The 19,746-nt window shown below is 39.9% G+C and overlaps 3 protein-coding genes across 7 annotated transcripts in view; all 3 read left to right on the top strand.

Moving 5' to 3' along the window:
- The window catches only part of LOC102291958 (zinc finger protein 420), a 30,338-nt gene extending 13,401 nt beyond the window's left edge, over nucleotides 1-16,937 (top strand). Inside the window, exons 5-8 of the mRNA XM_042216572.1 lie at nucleotides 12,084-12,185; nucleotides 12,281-12,514; nucleotides 12,606-12,758; nucleotides 15,589-16,937. Of these exons, the coding sequence (XP_042072506.1) occupies nucleotides 12,084-12,185; nucleotides 12,281-12,514; nucleotides 12,606-12,758; nucleotides 15,589-16,514 (1,415 nt within the window). The 3' untranslated portion in view covers nucleotides 16,515-16,937. The remainder of the gene's footprint in view (nucleotides 1-12,083; nucleotides 12,186-12,280; nucleotides 12,515-12,605; nucleotides 12,759-15,588) is intronic.
- On the top strand, nucleotides 567-8,929 carry LOC121813079 (zinc finger and SCAN domain-containing protein 31-like). Of its 5 annotated transcripts, none has more exons than XM_042216570.1 (3): nucleotides 570-918; nucleotides 1,812-1,884; nucleotides 2,272-2,818. In XM_042216570.1, the coding sequence occupies exons 1-3, from the start codon at nucleotides 747-749 to the stop codon at nucleotides 2,360-2,362; spliced, it is 336 nt and encodes a 111-aa protein (XP_042072504.1). In that variant the 5' UTR covers nucleotides 570-746; the 3' UTR covers nucleotides 2,363-2,818. The 5 variants fall into 5 exon arrangements, 3 of the variants coding, with proteins under 3 accessions (XP_042072503.1, XP_042072502.1, XP_042072504.1); XR_006053497.1 differs by lacking the exon at nucleotides 2,272-2,818 and adding an exon at nucleotides 6,337-8,929 and having other exon boundaries at nucleotides 779-918; XR_006053498.1 differs by lacking the exon at nucleotides 2,272-2,818 and adding an exon at nucleotides 6,337-8,929 and having other exon boundaries at nucleotides 821-918; nucleotides 1,783-1,884.
- On the top strand, nucleotides 10,373-11,381 carry LOC121813080 (tripartite motif-containing protein 16-like protein). The gene has a single exon (XM_042216571.1). The coding sequence runs from the start codon at nucleotides 10,673-10,675 to the stop codon at nucleotides 11,360-11,362; it is 690 nt and encodes a 229-aa protein (XP_042072505.1). The 5' UTR covers nucleotides 10,373-10,672; the 3' UTR covers nucleotides 11,363-11,381.
- Nucleotides 16,938-19,746: the final 2,809 nt, after the last annotated feature.

The following is a 19,746-nucleotide window of genomic DNA, read 5'->3' as shown; positions in this document are numbered from 1 at the left end:
CATCTTAGCTTAGCTTAATTTAGTAACACAATCTTTACTTTCACATCACTGAAGAGAGGTCACAAAACAAAACTGGATGATCAATTCTTGTTCTGTTGTACAATGCCACACAGTTTGTTTTCCTTGTATACTGTCTGTGCTGCTGTGTGCTGTGCTGCACTCACGCAGAGATAAGAGTACATGTACAGTTATCCCACTGACACAGAGAGGAGAAAAATAGAAAGAACAATCTAAGCCTTGGATTAAAACAAACATAATTATGTAAATGAATAGTGTTCAAGTAAAAAATAAGACTGTTATCATATATGCTTTGATAAATGAATCACGATAGAGTTGCTTTATCGAAATGTTTTTGTTATCATACAAAGAATTTGTGGACAAATACAAAATATTCATACAACTAAAAGTATCAACTGAGGTTTTTAATGCTGCACCTAAACGTGTCCTCATAATGTTACCAAAGTCAGCAGGAGGACCTGTGATTCGTACGAACCTGTTTATCCTGTTTTCTGTGATATGAATAAAGTTTTGGAGGAGAAAAAACATTCCTCACGTGACTGGAGCAAACCACTGCAGAGCAGGGGAGGAGCCAAGAGCGGGGTGCGCAGACATGGCTGCTGTTTGACGAAGCGGATCGAAATTAAAGGCGAGACACAAACCGTCACGTCAGTGTGGATCTGATCCCAACGTCTGTATCGCTTCTATCGATGCTTGTATCGATCCGTCCAGCCTGAGTTGAAGCAGCAATGAGTTCAGCTCAGTATCTGAGAGAGTTCATCAAGGAGAGACTAACTGCTGTTTGTGAAGAAATCTTCTCAGAGGTTCAAAAAACCATCGTCCAGTATGAGGAGGAGATCAACCGTCAGCACAGACTGCTGGATATCAGCCGGAAACCCGACAGAAGCTCACACATCATAGGTATGGACGTGTTTTTAACTCTGTGCTGTTCAAGCTCAGATTCTTCAGTGTGACTGACTTTACTAGAAGATGTTAAACTGTGTGTTCCAGGTTTACTGTTGTTTGTCAGCATTTCGACAAAACTCCGGACGAAAATTGGAGTTTAAAAAGACCCGTGTTCAGACGTAAACACTACGACGTAAATAGTCAGTAAGATTAAAAAATATAATGCTAATAATCAAATAACAGGATTTCAGTTGTTGGCCAGTATAGCCACCAGCTCAGCCTGTAGATTAGTGAGTTAGAACTAAGAAACTATTCGCTGTTATTTATTTATTTATACTTACTGACTAAATTCAAACAGACCTGAGTTTACTTCAAAGGCTGAGCAGATGTAGGACAATTCAGTGTTTCCACAAACATGAAGAGATGTTTGTGGAAACACTGCAGGCAGACATGTGACCAAAGGCCATGATGTTACTGTAGAGACAGACTGACCTGCCTGTCAGGTCAAATGTGCAGTTAGTTTGTAGTAAAAGACTAACTATGATTAATCATTTCCCTAACAATCACTGCACCCCCACTCAATTTTAGATAGTCAGTGCACTGGTTTACATGCTGACACACCTGAGTGACAAACCGTCTGTCAATTAAATCATCACGTTATTCATCAAACCATTCTGCTTCCCTGAGAATCTTTTTTTGTTGTGTTTACATTCTCAGGCTGATTGTACGCACATCACCACTTTAACATCCTGTAAATTGCATCTGTCTGTTGATTTTGTTAAATGAGTTGTGTTATTGTTGGGATCCATGTGAGCAGCTGGTGAACTGATGGAAGCACATTTTCTTATTTTATGCAATTTTATGTACCTGCCTGTCAAGCTGACTGACCAACACAGTGTAACTTACAGAAGGTGAAGGCATCCATTCAAACGGGTCAGAGGCATATCAAGAAAACCATTACATGGGAACTACATTACAGAGGTACACAATTACAAGTCTGATCACCAGGGTTCATTACATATATTTACCTTTGATCAAGACATTGTTTTTGTAACACTGCATGTAGATTATATTAACACAGACATATTTTGTATGAACGGCTGTTTGCAACTTGTTGTATTGGCAAATTCAGTGAAACCACTGAAAGGCATTGCAGCTCCATTTAAAGACACTTATCAGCACCAAGTGCTCTAAACTTACTATGACAGGTATGCTGCATGCTGAAATAAATATAATTTACTTACCAGCCTACTGGGGAAAAAATTATTCCACTGTGGTGCGTTTATAAACTTTTGGTCAACGTGGTTGCTGCTAAGTGTCAATCATTCCCACCTCTTGAACTACAACCATTTTCTTCTGCTTATCCAGGACCGAGTTGCAGGACAGCAGCTTAAGCAAGGAAGTCTGTACCTCCCTCTTCCCAGCTATCCCCTCCATCATATCAGGGATAACAACGTAGCTGAGAGATATAATCTCTTCAGCATGTCTTGAACCTGGGTATCTTTTCTGGTGACATGGTTGAAAAACCTTTTCTGGGAGCCCAGGAGTCACCTAAGAGCTTTTCAGGTGCCTGAACTTCCTCAACTGGCAATTTCAATGTGGGGCAGTATTGACTCTACTATCAGCTTCTTACCTTATCTCTAACGAGGGGTCTGGTCAGTCTAGACCCTTTTGCTTTTGGTATCTTTCAGCTTCATTCACTAGCTCAGGCTCCTTCACCACTTGATAGCTGAGGATTGTGTGTCAGACCACCGCCTGACACACATTGGCTCTAACTCATAGGCCAAAGGTGTCAAACTCCAGGCCTCGAGGGCTGCTGTCCTGCTTGTTTTCCTACTAACTGGTAAATGGCCTGTATTTGTATTTGTAAAGCGCTTTTCTAGTCCTTAGAAAAGCGCTTTACACAACCAGTCATCCACCCATTTACACACACATTCACACACTGGTGATGGCAAGCTACATTGTAGTCACAGCCACCCTGGGGCGCACTGACAGAGGCGAGGCTGCTGGACACTGGCACCACCGGGCCCTCTGACCACCAGTAGGCAACGGGTGAAGTGTCTTGCCCAAGGACACAACGACCGAGACTGTCCAAGCCGGGGCTCGAACCGGCAACCTTCCGATTACAAGGCGAACTCCCAACTCTTGAGCCACGATCGCCCCTTGAAGCTTCTTAATGGCAAAGCACACCTGATCCAGGTAATTGGCAGCAGATATCTCAAAAACAAGCAGGATGCTGGCCCTCCAGAACTGGAGTTTGACACCCCTGCCCTAGGAGATGGGACTACAGGAGTGAGCCCATCTATCTTCTTCGGGCTCTAACTAGCTAGGGTATGGCAGGGGTGGCAAACTCCAGGCCTCGAGAGCTGATGTCCTGCAGGTTTTAGATAACACCCTGGGTCAACACACCTGAATCAAATGATTAGTTCATTACTGGGCTTCTGGAGAACTTCAAGAAATATTGGAGAGGTAGTTTAGCCGTTTAAATCAGCTGTGATGGATGAAGGACACATCTAAAACCTGCAGGACACCGGCCCTCGAGGCCTGGAATTTGCCACCCCTTTATCACGATATATATTTGAAAATTTGCAATAACGATATAACTGACAATATAATTGATGCGAGACAAAATACAGAATACAACTTCACAACTTTACTAGCGCAAAAAAACCCATCAATTTATTTTCACTTAAACAAGCAGCTGTTTTTTTGTGTGCATTAAAGCTCACTGCACACTGGATTATAAGGTGCACTGTCGATTTTTGAGAAAATTTAAGGCTTTTACGAGCACCTTATAGTCCCATAAATATGGTAATAACAATGGCCTTTTTGCATGTTCTACCAAAAAATTGTGCTTTGGTGGCTATCTGATAGACAAACACCAAACTAGTTCCACACCACTGAAGTTGCACCATTTTTACAAACCAATTCATCCATTTCACTCAACGATCCACTTTCCCCCTTCTCATCTTCCCTTGCCGCCATGCTTTTCCGGCCATGTGCGTATGAAGTCAAAGGCGCTGCACATGCGCATTTTACCCATATTCTATATAACATTGTACCGGTATTACTGTGAACGGTATAATATGGCCCAGCCCTACTCCCTACCCAGGTCTGGTTCCAGGGAGCATGTTTCTGCTATTGATTGTGTATACAAATGTTTTTGTTCACACTATATTTTAATATATTTAAATAATGCAAACACTTAAAAAACTCACAGGTGATAGTTTTTACCTCCCCAGTCAACTCAAACACTGTGTCTGGCATTTATGTAGTTTATCGAGTTTAGGCTATCAGGTCACTGTTTACCTCATAATGTTGATTGTGGACATTCCCAACTATTTACTTTGGAGGAGATTATAAAACTTTGTAAAAGGAGTAAATGAGTCAGGGAACACTTGGACACTTGGTGATTGAACTCTCTGTGATGTGAGAATGTAATTAAACTGTTTATTGGAGGGAAAGTTGCATGTTGAAAATTCCTAATTGCAACAATATCATAAATAAATAAGCATGTTCATGCACCTTTGTGTGTGTTATACCCTTGACTAAAGTTCAGGCGATGAGGTTTGAGGTGTAGATGAGAGACAAAAGAGACCGTGGTGGAGGAGGCATGTGAAGAACAGAAGGAGAAAGAAATAATGGGAGATACATATGGAGTGTCCAAATTCATGGGCTGCATCCTTCTGAGGCCGCAATTGTAGGCCATTTATGTCACAATGACGCGACAAAGGCTGTCCAAATTTGTAGACTGTTCCGAATGCAGCCGACAAATGCATCCTCCTCTTCCCCGAATTTGAAGGATGGTACGGGTGTGTCCTTCGTGGCCCACCATATCCCAGAATTCATAGCGCAGCCCAGCCAAGTTTTAATATTTCTCTTAATGCTCTTTTTGGGTCACAAATAAACTTTTAACATATTTTCAGGTGTGATTGTTGCTGTGTAAACTTCAAATATCTGCTTGGTTTATCAAGATATCAAATATTTGCAGAAGTGCTTCGACGTTTTCAGAGACGTCTGTTATCCACCAGCTCGATAGCTAGCCGGGAGCTTGATGGTCAATAGAGCAGGCGAGAATAGCAAATTCACGGCACATCATTTCACTACCCAGGTTAATCATGATATATATGTCACTTAGATAACCTAAAAATGTTATTGTTTGGCTTTTTTCAGTTTTATTTGTTCGTGAGTAAATCGGTTTGGCTGAGATTAAAGTTATTCGATTAGATTAGATAAAATAAAACTTCCCTTGGGTGGCTTCCTCCTTGGTTTTCACACAGCTGAATAAATGTAAGCTGTATTTAGGCATTTAAAATGTTTATCAGATATGGCCTTTCTTAGAGAACTCTCAGGAATCAGGAACATTCTAATAAGAGGTTTGTTAGGGTAGAAACAGTTAAGTGTTCCACCTCCTTTAGGTTAAGATGAGCAATTGGGGGGGTGCTCAGGTCATTGCATCAGCACCTCACCGTATAACCCTGACTTCAGCAAATATAAGAAAAAATTTTGGTAATTTTTTTCATCATCTCCAAAACTTTCCTCCTTGATCCTTTGCTCATACTGAGGCTACTGGCTTGTGACTGGCTCTGGCTATTTTAGCTTCAGCCACTTTCAGCAACCTTGTTACCTTCTTTAACAGGTTCATATTTAAGTTTCTGATAAGGGTTGTTAGAAACATTTTCATGGCAGTCAACCTGCAGTTTACTTTGACGTTTTTGTTGACAGTGAGGAGCTTTGACATTAACAAAATGTGGTAACTGTAAATCTTACCAATTGAGACATCACTGTTTCAGTTTGCGATCGTAGGTAGCTTTGTTCTTTTCCACAAAGGCTTTTTTGTTCAAACATGCTTGATATCATGTAGCACATACCATCGTTTCACAGTGTCGTAGCCTTTAGCAAGTCTACTTATATGGTCACAACATTATGCTCATAATCAAAATCCCTGAATGGGATTTTCACTTTGAGCTTCACTGTTGAGCTCTATTGTGACGGTGGTTATTAACTTTCCCTGTTCAGACAGTCTTTCTGCTTCCTGACACCAAAACCCAACATAAATGCTGCAAATATGACAAGAGCAGTGTCAGCAGAACCCTATTAAGCTTGTATATTCACAAATTTATATATTTATATACTAATATATATAAGCTAGGTGCTCTTTATTTCTGATGTGACATTTACACATTTGAGCCCTGAAACTTTTAATTTTAAATTTAAGCATTGAAAATATGTATATATTTTCTGCTCATCAGGACCTGTAAATCCACCCCCCCAAGCATCTGAGGGTGCCTCGTGTGATGAAAATATTGTACATTCATATATTTCTTGAGCATGACTGGGACCTCACTGTGGCACCAGTTATGCTGAGCTTTGTAGTTTTTGTATAATTACATGAGTGACCTTGTTTGTTTGTTTTTTTTCTGTTTGTTTTAGTTCCTGAAGACCTCCCACAACTACACGACTGTGTGGAAAATGAGAGTGTGGATGAGCAGCAGGTCTGTAACCAGGAGATGAACTCCAGTTTAATCTTTTTCCAGATTAAAGAGGAACAGGAGGACCCAGAGCCTCCACAGATTAAAGAGGAACAGGAGGAACTGTGCAGCAGTCAGGAGGGAGAGCAGCTTGGACTGAAGCAGGAGGCTGATACCTTCATGGTGACTCTAACTTATGAGCAAAGTGACCACAGTGAACCAGAACCAAACAGTGAGCAGTACCTTCCTCTCAGCTCTCCTGAAGCAGAGCTGAAGAAGAGAACAGATCATGGTAAAAGTCTAGACGACACTCTTGTGTCAGACAGTCAGAGTAAAACTCATACAAGGAAAAATTCTGTGCAATGCAACACCTGTGGAAAAATGTTTCCCTATAGATCCCATCTGATTACACATCTGAGAGTTCACACAGGTGAGAAGCTGTATTCTTGTACCGTTTGTGGGAAAAGATTTGGTCAGAAATCCGATTTGGAACGTCACGTAAGAATTCATACGGGGGAGAAACCGTATTCTTGTGCTATTTGCGGTAAAAAATTCAGAGAGAAGTCAGGTATGGAGCGACATGTGAGAATTCACACAGGTGAGAAACCGCATTGTTGTAGCATCTGTGGGAAAAGATTCATTCAGATGATACAATTAAAGAAACACATGAAAATTCACACTGGTTAAGGTTTCATGTAGGACAGCTGTGAGTCATAGCAGCGTGTTGGTGGTAGAGCTCACACTGACCAGAAGTCAAATTACTGCGACACCTGAGTGAAAAGCCATTCTCGAAGTGAAGAGAGAAGCTCACTTAAAAAAAACAACAACCCAGAAACATTGTAATTCTTTATCAATCAAAACACAAGAGTGATTTATTTGTTGAGACTTTTATTCGTAAAACAGAAGCAACAAAGGTCGTTGGTTATAAATTGATAATGCTGCCCATTCATACTTAGCATTAAGGCTAAAGTGTGACCCACCTGCCACTGGGACACAAGCGTCAGTAAAAGAGCAGTACGTTCTGAGTAAACTAATCATGTTCTATGTTGGTTGTAATTCACTTTTTATTTGAATAAATGTATTTCTATAAATATGTAACTTAACCTTCTCCTAAGTAATGTAAAGCTGAATTTCTGTTGTTATTACTGCAGCCCACATGCAGTACCATCATGGCCCATCAGGAAGCACTGCCCTGCACTTTGCTGCCTTACTGTTAAAATTGTTTCAGGGAAAACCTGACATTCTTGCATTTCATGAAGGTTCTAGTTCAGTATGCTCCTGTTCTTTTATTTTATTGTTTATTGGAGTAATTATCCTTTGTCAAAGTTTAAATAAATATTTCATCAAAACCTCTTTTGAGTATTTTTTTTCTGTGGTATCTCTAGAAAATGCTTTCCCCGCTCTGGATTTCAGATAAATACGGCCCGGTGTATTATAGTTTCTGTTTGCCTTTCCATCCTTTAACGAGATGCACGAGTTGTAGCTGCAGTAACAACTTTGAATTTTTTTTCTGAGTTTTCTCATTGCTTTTTTCTCATCAAATCAGTCATTATTTGTATTTTATTAGATTTTATGTCATTATGTGGTACAGAAAAATACTCAAATTCAGATTCCTGGTGCAAAATTTGAGATTGAGATGAAATTAACTCCAGAATCCAAAGGTCTTGAACAATATGAAAAGAAATAGCATGACACCGAGGCAAAGACTCGACAACCAGATATGAGGAGGAGAGTTAATTCACCCCCAGGGGGAAATTTACAAATTTCAGCATCCTGGATGAATTTGAGGACGTTCTGTTCCTTTGACTCACCTTTTTCAGACTGAAGACATGCTATTATGTTTTATCTGTTTTTATTTTTCAGTTACAGAAGAAATGCATTGAATAAAACAAAGTTTAATATTATTATTAGTCTGAACTGGATTATTATTATTATCATCATCACAGCATTCATTTAAGCAGATTTCTAAAAAGCCAGCAGGATAAAACAGAGTGAGACTTTGTGCCGATGTAGAGCTGCATGACTGTGCTTAAAGTGCCACAAAGTATACATCAAGACTAAATATAAGCACTTAATGGCATTCTGTGTTTTACAAGCTGTTTATTGGGAAAAAAAACAACTTTAATGTTCTGATTGAGTTAGCTTATTTTTGTAGAAAATCAGGGGCTTCCTTTATTTCCTGAGTCATCATTGCTTATATCTTCATCCTTTTTCAGTGAGTGAAGTAAGGGACTTTTCCAGCGCAGTGTTTAGAGTGCTTCATTTGGTGAAAGCTCATAATGCACATTTCAGATAACTAATAAATAATTCAGATCTAAGGATATTGATGGAATAAAAGGCACACAGTTATGTGCTCAATGTTCTGCTAAATCCTCAATACAAACATATTACACTGCAATGTAATGAACACGGTTACACAAAGACTGTCTGCAAATATGTAATGGTAAACATACTGGGTGCAGAATTAATTTAACTCCGCGGTCCCAGACCAGTTTATGTCCGACAATATTTTCACAGATCAATACAACAAAATAAAACCAGTACCGCTACCAGAAAATTGAAGCTTTATTCATAACACATGGGAAAAGACCCAGGGAAACAGAGTTAATGATAAACACATTAAAAAAATGTAACTATAAAAACTATAAAAACCCTGAAAACCATAAACTTCACACCCGAGCCTCAGCTCTCGCGGCACCTGTCTGTGGCTAATAAATACTGGTCCTTGTCAGGCCACCTGAGTCCAAAAACTGGTGGTAACATAGCCAGAAATAAAATTAATATTTACTGAACTGTAAAGCTTAAGTCACGTAAATCACTAGTATTTCAAAACGAGTCTGTTAAATATTCCTGATTTATCTGGATGCAGCAGACACAAGATACTCCAATAATAGTTGTCTGTATATAAAATGATACTGAGCTAAAGTATTAATATTTACCACAGAAGGTAAAGAAAGCTTCTCCAGATGAAACCCAAGCCAAATGAAGCCTGTCGGTGTAATCGTCACCCTTGAACTTTTTCACCAGTGCAAGTGCAATGCAGTAGTTGAGAAATGCGTACAGAAGAAAAGATAACTACTATGAAAAATTATTCACTTTTACACAGATTTTTTCTTCTTTTACAGTCTTGGCTTATTAATTCTGAATGAAACCTATAAAAACTTTGTGATCTGTTTTCCTGTTTTTCTTCACAGGAAACCAGACTGATAGTCACTCCGTTCTCTCCAGCACTCTGTATTTCATCAATATAACCATTCAGACCTTTAACCCTTTCCATTTTGAAATATGATGTGTGGAGCGTAAAACCATTGTGTTTATTACTGATGATATACCAATGAAAGCACTGTAAAGTCCCCTTCAGTTTGAACTCTCAGTAAACTTGATCCAACACTGGAAAATCACATAGATCAGCACTAGATGACAATTTATTGTTGTTCTCATTTCATGCGTCACGTCTTTGAGAAGGATTGCATCTCACAACATATAGACTGTTCTGAGCACGAGTGATCAATATATAATGTCTGTTTGTTTTATTTATGGGACTTCATTAAAGCTTTTTATTCCCACATTTTCACTCTGAACATAATGGAAGATGGACTGTGCTCTGTTAATGGGAGATGTTTTTGCAAGGGAGTGAGATAATCAAGTCTTATGGCTCAGAGTAATGGTGGTAATCAGAGGGCACGAAAGTCCCTGTTTTTCTGATGAGATCATGAGGGGGATTTGACATAAAGAGTGGGTGAGTGAACCACTCTATAAAACTGAGAGCCCTTGATGTAAGGAAGTTCACTTTCGGTTGTGCTCTGGTCTGTGTCTCTACAGCTTGATCTCCTCCTTTTTGTCTGTTTTGTCTTTTTTAGTTTTCTTGGTGTATTGAAAGTTTCTTTCAGTGAACTATTCTCCATATTAATGTTTCATCTCCTGTGGAGTTTTTTTTCTTTGCATGCTTAAAAAAAATGCTTGTAACATCTGGCTTGATTTTTTTTTTTTTGTTCAACAGCTGACCACTGACAGCAAATTTTCTGGTTCCTTTGCTCTGACATATTTACCAGCTGAAGGACTGGTGTAATCTCAAAACTTCAAAGAACAGAGAGGAAAAACTCAGAATCTGAAGCTGAAACACACTTTGATTTTCTGTGGAGAAAGAGAAACCAGCATATTTACTGCTGCAAAGAGGACAACAAAGAACATCTCACTATGGATCTCTGAATTCCAGGAGAACTCGGGCTCTCGTCATGATAAGGTGATGAAGATTTTCTTTTTTTACTGATCAACAGAGTATCTGTTAGGTCTGCATAATGGATGAACATAAATGCCATGAAACAGTCCAAGCTGCAGCAGAAAGGAAGAATGATGTTTTACACTCAGCAGCAGAGCCAGAGACCAGAGCTGGATTCTTAAGATATTTGCATAAAATTACACTGGATCCAAACACAGCACATAAAGAGCTCGTACTATCTGAAGGGAACCGAAAAGCAACATTAAAAGAAGGCGGACAGTTTTACTCTTGTCATCCAGAGAGATTCACTGAATATGAACAAGTGCTGAGCAGAGAGAGTCTGACTGGACGTTGTTACTGGGAGGTGGAGTGCAGAGGAGGAGCAGTTTATGTAGCGGTCGCATACAAGAATTTCAGCAGAACAGGAGGTTTATATCACTGTGGATTTGGACTAAATGAGAAATCTTGGGCATTACGTTGTGACACAAACAGTTATATATTTTACTACAACAAAGTCCAAACTGACCTCTCAGGTCCTCGGTCCTCCAGAGTAGGAGTGTACCTGGATCACAGAGCAGGTATTCTGTCTTTCTACAGCGTCTCTGAAACCATGACTCTCCTCCACAGAGTCCAGACCACATTCACTCAGCCGCTCTGTGCTGGACTTGGTCTTGTGTGTTATGGAGTCACTGCTGAGTTCATTCAAGTTGAGACTGAAACACTGGGTGGACTGAGCTTTTGCTGTTGTGGCCCCAAAATTAAGGAATAACTTGCCCCTCCATGTTAGGCTGGCCCCAACACTTGAGACTGTTAAATCACTTGAAAAAACATACCTTCTCGGATGAGAGGTAAAACGTCTTCAAGCAACTTAAAGAAGTCCAGACGCTTTTCTTTGCAAGCTCTTTAGTTTGTTCATTTTATTTATTGTATATTTTATTTTATTCATTTTTACTATTTTTTATTTATTTATTTTATTGTTATTGTATTTTCTTTTCCTGTGTAATGATTGGTTTTCTAACTTTTATCACTGTTTTTCACTGGAAAGTACTTTGGTCAACCATGTTGTTTTTTAAGTGCTCTATAAATGAAGTTGGATTGAAGTAAAACAAATAGGTTTATCTTGAACCCTGATTTTCAGAGTGTGCCTCAGGGAAATCCAGCCCCCCTAAAACAAAAGAGTGCACAAAGTATGTGCAAACTCATTCGTGGTCGGAGTGGGTGGGCTGTCCCATCTCGCTTCCATCGCAAAAAACGAAGTTCAAAAAGACTGAAAACAAACGTGCAATAAAGTCACAAATTTAAGAAATGCCAGAGGGTTTTTTTCTCAACGTGGCCCTAAATCTCCTTTGTAGAGAGAGCCACACACCAAACGCAAAAAGCGTTTACTGAATCAGTCACGTGGTACGGCCGAACGTCAACACGAAGGTCATCAAAACGAGCCCGACACAGACGTCTGTCATTTTTTCCCTGTCCACGTTTCACTCCAGTAGGTGGCAGTAATACACCTCTAAGCTGGTTTGCCAACTGCCATCAAGCTCAGAAGAAGGAGAAGGAAGGAAGTGGAGGGCAAGTGTGGCTGTTTGAGTGGAGCGGTGTGTGCAGACATGGCTGCTTTTTAACGAAGCGGACTGAAGTCGGAAGAGAGACACAAACTAAAGTATTGATCCCGTCACATCAGTGTGGATCTGATCCCAACGTCGGCTTCACGTCATCGATGCTTGTATCGATCCGCTCAGCCTCAGCAGCGATGAGTTCAGCTCAGTATCTGAGAGAGTTCATCAAGGAGAGAGACTAACTGCTGTTTGTGAAGAAATCTTCTCAGAGGTTCAAAAAACCATCGTCCAGTATGAGGAGGAGATCAACCGTCAGCACAGACTGCTGGATATCAGCCGGAAACCCGACAGAAACGCACACATCAAAGGTATGGACATGTTTTTAACTCTGTGCTGTTCAAGCTCAGATTCTTCAGTGTTTGGTTGATTGGTGATAAATCTGAATCTTTGTTCCTCAAGACCCCCTACAACAACACAACTGTAAGGAAGAGGAGGACCCAGAGCCTCCACAGATTTACAAGGAACAGGAGGAACTCTGCAGCAGTCAGCAGGGAGAGCAGCTTGGACTGCTGGAGACCATCTGTGAACCTGATATAATGTCACACAGAATAGGTATGTAAACTGTGATGGTAGTAATAAAAATGAATTAGGCCTGCAGCTATTGATTATTCTATCAAATAATGGATTAATTGGATAAGAAGTACTTTTGTCTCATTAATGTACAATAATAAATATTATAAAGAGAAAAAACACTTTCAGAGTGAACAGAGGGAACTTGAGGCTTGTTAGGTTGGACACTGAAGTATTATTATTATTAAATAAAATCTACACCATCAAAACATCTTGTTCTCTTTTCAACAGCACAAAACTGTCCTTTGATTAAAATCAGAAAGTCTTCCAAGAGGACAAAATAAATTTTTTATGCCATAGTTTAGATTGCAGATATCTATATGAAATATATTATTTGGCTTTGATCCTTGACTGTACTTGAAATTAACCTAAATACTAAGAGAAGGATCACGTGTGTCCTGCATGAGGATAGGGATTTGTGTTGGTGTGTGGGGCTGTAGCCTGTAAGTTTATATAAATCCAAAAGTAATGTAATGAACAGTGTAACGAATAACTCCTTCCAGGTGGAAATAACTGTAACAATGACCTGACACACACAGTGTTTGACGTGTTGTTTTCTTTTATTTTGCTTGGTTTAGCAGTTCGCGTTTTTGGTTTGGTTTGTACCATCAGCTCTTAAACATGCTATAATCCAACCTGTTCTTAAAAAAAGTAACCTCGATCAAAATGATTATGCCAATTATAGGCCGATTTCCAAACTTCCCTTCGTGGCTAAAATTCTTGAGAAGGTAGTTCTGCTTCAACTTCAGACCTACCTGGATGAGAATAACATTAATGATAAATATCAATCGGCCTTCAAACAACACCACAGCACTGAATCAGCACTGCTCCGAGTTTTTAATGACCTTTTACTAATGGCTGACAATGGACGCCCCTCTGTCCTAGTGCTATTGGATCTTTCATCGGCATTTGACATGGTTGACCATAACATACTATTGGCGAGACTAGAGCACACTGTAGGCATCAAGGGCGCTGCCTTGGATTGGTTTAAATCTTACCTCTCCGATCGGCTCTCTTCGGTTCACTTGGCCACCTCCTCCTCCTCCGCTGTACCTGTTTGCTGTGGTGTCCCCCAGGGATCTGTGTTAGGCCCTACCCTGTTCTCACTGTATATGCTTCCTTTAAGTGTCATTTTTGAGAAATACCACATTGCCTTTCACTATTATGCCGATGACATCCAGATCTATTTTGAGCTGAATGATGATCTAGCTATGTCCGTGAGTAACTTTCGAGAGTGCATGTGTGAGGTCAAGCAATGGCTTCTGGCAAATTTTCTTATCCTTAACGATAAGAAAACTGAAATTATGATCTTTGGCAGTGACGCTCTTCGTGCCAAACTTCATGATGCTTTTGGTTTTCTCACTAGTTCTTTCCCTGACACTGTTAGGAATTTGGGTGTGCTACTTGACAGCTCATTTAAACTTGATAAACAAGTATCTGCTGTCGTCAGATCTAGTTTCTACCAACTTCGCCTTATTTCCAAGGCCAAACACTACATCCCGCACAATGACTTGGAAAAGCTTATCCATGCCTTTGTAACGTCAAGACTAGATTACTGTAATTCACTTTATTATGGTCTCCACTCTACCCTTTTACATAGATTACAGACAGTCCAGAATGCCGCTGCACGCATTCTAACTAAAACTAAGAAGTTTGCTCACATCACTCCCGTCCTTGCTGATCTGCACTGGTTGCCTGTGAAATTTCGTATTCAATTCAAAATTCTGTTGTTTACTTTTAAAATTACTAATAACACAGGGCCAAGTTATCTTAAGGAACTCTTAAATTCATATCTTCCTACGAGGGCCTTAAGATCTTCCTCACAGTCATTGTTGGTTCAGCCCAGATCTCGCTTGAAGTCTAGAGGTGATCGAGCGTTTGCTCTAGCTGCACCTGAGCTGTGGAACAATCTCCCGATTGGCATCCGGGCGTCTGATTCTATTCAATCTTTTAAATCACGGCTTAAAACATATTTGTTTGAACTTGCTTTTTCTACTAGTTAAATTCTCGCCTCGCTTCTTGTGAGTTATTCTATTAATGTGTCTGGTTGTTTTGCGTTGTCCTGCGCTGTCAATGTTTTCTATCACTGTGTTTGATGGTACAGCTTTACTCTGCTATAGCTGTGTGCTATAGTTTATTCTTATTAGTGGTTTTTAACTGTGAACATAATCCCACACTTATATGACTCCGATGTTTTAGTGTAAATCATTTTATTGTTTTATTGTTTTATGTAAAGCAGTTTGGCATGCCCCTGGCTTTTAATGTGCTCTATAAATAAAGATTGTTGTTGTTGTTGTTGTTGTTGTTGTTGTTGTTTAAGGCACTCTCGAGCCAGGAGTCAGCTCCCTCCGCAGCTCCTGCACTGCACACACTCCTGTCAGTCTCACCTGTTACTATATATATGGAGAGAGTCATTAGTCAGCACACACACCTGTCCCCTCTGCTGCCCTGACACCGCCTTAAGAGTTCACTGCACCACCCTTCCACTGCAGCGGGGCAGAGACCACACCCCTCCCATAGTAGCATACTGCATTACTTTAAAGAACGGTTATGAAATGCCTTCAACATGCACACACATACAATTAATTTGCATATATGTAATGCCTTTGATATGCTGCTTGGAGATAGTCGGGACTCTCAAAGTGGAGCCAGTGAGAACCTAATAACAATAAGAGAACCATTAAAAATTTGAATCGTTAAGTGATTTGAGAATGGAATTGGAATAGCTAAATCCTCATCAAATCTGATCACTACTGAGGGGTCAGATCAAATGTTTTCTCAACAGCTTGTTTTTCTGCATTTGTCTCTTCAGACCTCCAACAGCAGCATGTTGGTGAGGAAGAGGAGGGTCTGGGTGAGGAAGAGGAGGGTCTGGATGAGCAGCAGGTCTGTAACCAGGAGAGGAACTCCAGTCTGGACCAGGAGGACCCAGAGCCTCCACAGATTAAAGAGGAACAGGAGGAGCTCTGCAGCAGTCAGGAGGGAGAGCAGCTTGGACTGAAGCAAGAGGCTGATGCTTTAGCAGACAACACTGCTGCTTCAGAGAGTCAAACTGAAGCAAGGGAAAAGTCTCTACAGTGTGACACTTGTGGGAAAACGTTTCAGTATAAATGCTTACTGGCTGCACATTTGACAGTCCACACAGGAGAGAAACGGTTTCCTTGTAGCAAATGTGGCAAAAAATTCAGTCAGCTGACACGCTTGAAAAATCACATGAGAATTCACACAGGTGAGAAGTCGTATCCTTGTAGCACCTGTGGAAAAGAATTCAGTAAAAAATCAGCTCTAAAATCTCACGTGAGAGTTCACACAGGCGAGAAGCACCATTGTTGTAGCATCTGTGGGGAAAGTTTCATCTGGAGTATGCAGTTAATACGGCACAGGAGAATTCACACAGGTGAGAAGCCATATTTTTGTGGTACCTGTGAGAAGAGATTCATTCGGAAGATACAGTTAAAGGATCACATGAGAATTCACACTGGCGAGTGTCCGTACTCGTGTAACAGCTGTGGGGAAAAGTTTATTGACCTATCAGCATTGAAAGCTCACGTGAGAATTCACACAGATGAGAAGTCGTATCCTTGTAGCACCTGTGGAAAAGAATTCAGTAAAAAATCAGCTCTAAAATCTCACGCGAGAGTTCACACAGGCGAGAAGCACCATTGTTGTAGCATCTGTGGGGAAAGTTTCATCTGGAATATGCAGTTAATACGGCACAGGAGAATTCACACTGATTAACTGTTTCATGCTTAGAGAATATGGGGACAGCTGCGAGTTATAACAGTGTGCTGGTGGTAGAGCCGACACAGAGGAGCAGCCTTTTGCAGGAGTCTGCTCCTGTTGTGTAGACTTGTTCAGTTGTTTATTATCCAGGGATCGAGTTCTGTTATTGTTCTACTGAAGCCTCGTCTTTTTCTTTTTTAATCAAAGCAAGAGTAACCAAAGCTGAGTGTGTTCATTCAGGTTTTTAAGTCTCAGACAAACATCTGGTTTTAGTTTTTATATATACTTGAATAAATTGTCTCACAGTCACACAGTGTAATGATTTTCAGGCATGGTACTTGGACTTTGCTGTTGTTGTTGTTGTTTTTTAATATAAAAAAATCCAGCTGTGTCTGCTAAATGCAGAATAAACTAAACTAAATAAAGATTACCTTCAAACTTCTTTTGACAGAGTTTCACTTTCAGGAGGAAAATGTTTTAATAAGTCATAATAAGTCACTTATTGTGAATTACAAAGTCTGTGGCACAAGAAATCCAACAGCAAATGTCTTCTGCCTGTTGTAGCTGCTACTAGGAGTGTTTATTTGTTGGAGGGTGACATGTTACCAGAACGAGTGCATAATCAGCTCAAACCTGTCTGTCTAGAACACTTCCCTTGTGGGCCAGTGGTGCAATGGACAATCATCTGACTGGATTTTAAAAAATCCAGGTTCAACTTCTGGCTGCTTTAGTCTCTTTGCAGCCTCCCTATGAGGGCGTGGACACACTTTATGGACATGTAGATACTGGGTAAGGGAGAGATGCTGGTGCTATTAATCGTTTGGATTCAAATGAAGGTTAGAACAGCAGCTCTAATGTCTTGTGTGGATCTAACTGTATACTGAAAATATCACAGTGTCACGTCAGTGCACTCGTAGAATAAAAAAACAAGAGCTTCATTTCTTTGAATAATAATTTTATGTTGTTTCTCTTCTACTTCACGGAGAAGTCAGTAGTTCTTTATTGATCACAAAGATTTTTTTCTCACTTTGTGCATTTGTGAAGAATGTGTCATTACATCTACATTGATCTGTTTGTCTGCTGTTTGTGACTCAGCAAACACTGCAGGAACTTTACTTTTCATTATTATAATCAATGAGGAGTTCTTTGTATTTAATGTGAACAAACTCAGGTTATTTTTTTACAAAGGAAAAAGGCTTGTGTTCATTCCAGGATCTGACAACGTGAAGCTAATCTGAGAGAATAAATGAAGCAGTTTTCCTCCTTGGTGCTTTTGCACTGATTTTAGTTTGTTGGCAGTAAGTTCACGAGCTCTGTGTGTCTGACTTGATTTCATATGCAAGAAAATGATTAAACACAACTGAACCTGCAGAAAACATTAAAGTGAGACTGAAAGACAACTGTCACACAGAGCGGAGGGAGACACCTGGTGGACAAACACAGACATGACAACAAAAAACACTAAAGCGCAGAGGGATGACAAACGGCTGGAAATAACTCCAGGAAAGGATTGCTGTGCATCAGAAAAGCACTCAGCACACAATAATATCTTGTTGGCTTCATTAAGGAAGTGAAACTGGCTGATAGTGTAGACACCAGGCTGTTTTTAATAACTGGTTTGTTTTTCAATCTGAGCTCCAAAGGTCGAAAACACAAATCCTTTTTCATGATTTCCTGTCCTGTCGACACGTCACTGAAACAGGCATCGAAGTGAACGGTGGCTTTAAACCTGGAAGAGAGGAGAACTAGGGACAGAGCCAAGCTAACGACAAAGAACAGGACACTTTCTCTCTCTCTTAAGAGAGACACAAATAATTTGTGTGGAATCTTATTTAATGCAGAACAAATAAATAGTCTGAAAATAGTTAATTCAAAAAAGGGCTTGGGTAAATAGCTGCATATAACTTTGTTGTTTGCAAAACTTGTGCATAAGATTTTAAATTGACAATTATATTTGCATTTCAAAGTTATGAAAATGATTCGTTAAACATGTTTGTGGTTGTTACAGTAAAAAATATACTTTTTCTACTCTGATTTTATGTTTTTTGTCTGATTTAGATCAATTGTGTTAATACAGTATGTCAAAATGAAAAATAACTGTAAATTCAGACATGAGGTTGTGCTGAAAAAATGATACCAAACAAGGCAAATAAACTGTTTTTAAAGGTGAAATGTAGGGAAAATCAAAAGTAGTCTAAAAAGGCCAATTATACCCTGGACCCCAGAGGGTTAAACCCTTAGCATGGCTATTCAACTACGAAGTTAGTTGGGCCAGATTTTCAAACCGAGGAATTTATCTGGGCCAGATATTTTTTTTGAAGCCAGTAAGCAGCAGATCATGATCAATTTCAAACCCACACAACTGTATGAAAAACAAGTATTTTTTTTATTCCTTTTCCCCTGTAAATCGGTGGTGACCTCTCACAAATGCACACCAAAAGGTCCATTTAAAAAAAAGGGAGCTATAACTAAACTATTTTTTGCACATTTGAAATAATAATAATAATAACAAAAAACATTTTGATAATTCCCTTTCAAATTAAAATAAATATTTGCTGACCACTCACTTTTCCTGCCATGGATGGAGCCCCATCCGTCACAGATACAGACACGCTTCATATCCAGACCATTTCTCTGTGTTTCTGCCAGGACCACAGGCAGGGCCACTCACAGGTTGCTTCTGGGCCGCATTTGGCCCGCGGGCCGCCATTTGAATAGGCTTGCTTTAAGACTTATCGGAGCAGGCACACTTTGTTTTGCATAACTATTTTTAAAACCTAGTAGAATTGCAACCACATAAGCTAGCAAAGGATGAAAATGATGTTTTCTATTCAAAGTAGGAAAAAAATGGAGACCAGGCAAAGTCAGAGCTGAAAACTTTTTCTTTTAACTTTTTTTAATTTTCACCTTGAAAGCAGAGTTTTTACTGAGATATTTTATGAGTTGACAGCACCATGTGCTACTTTCTCTCTGCTGATATGAGTAAATGGAGCTCACACACCTGTCTGTTTCTCTATGTCTATAAGCAGCAGCTACACCACCTACTGAAACTGAGGTGAAGTGCACCAAAACCTCTGTTAGTCGTGATCACGTGACGTGGGTGTTTTGAACCACGCTTCAGAGTTGTGTTTGAAAACATCTGTGCTCCAGAAGCTTGACTCAATGTAGAAACATCTTTTTATAGCGTCCCATCCACACTGATATCACCTCTTCACTACACTCCAGCTCCAAAGGTTAACTGTAGAGT

This window comes from Haplochromis burtoni, unplaced genomic scaffold (assembly GCF_018398535.1).
Source record: "Haplochromis burtoni strain Fernald_Lab_line unplaced genomic scaffold, NCSU_Asbu1 Contig_1123, whole genome shotgun sequence".
Lineage (NCBI taxonomy): Eukaryota > Metazoa > Chordata > Actinopteri > Cichliformes > Cichlidae > Haplochromis > Haplochromis burtoni.
This window is presented reverse-complemented; position numbering and strand designations above follow the sequence as displayed.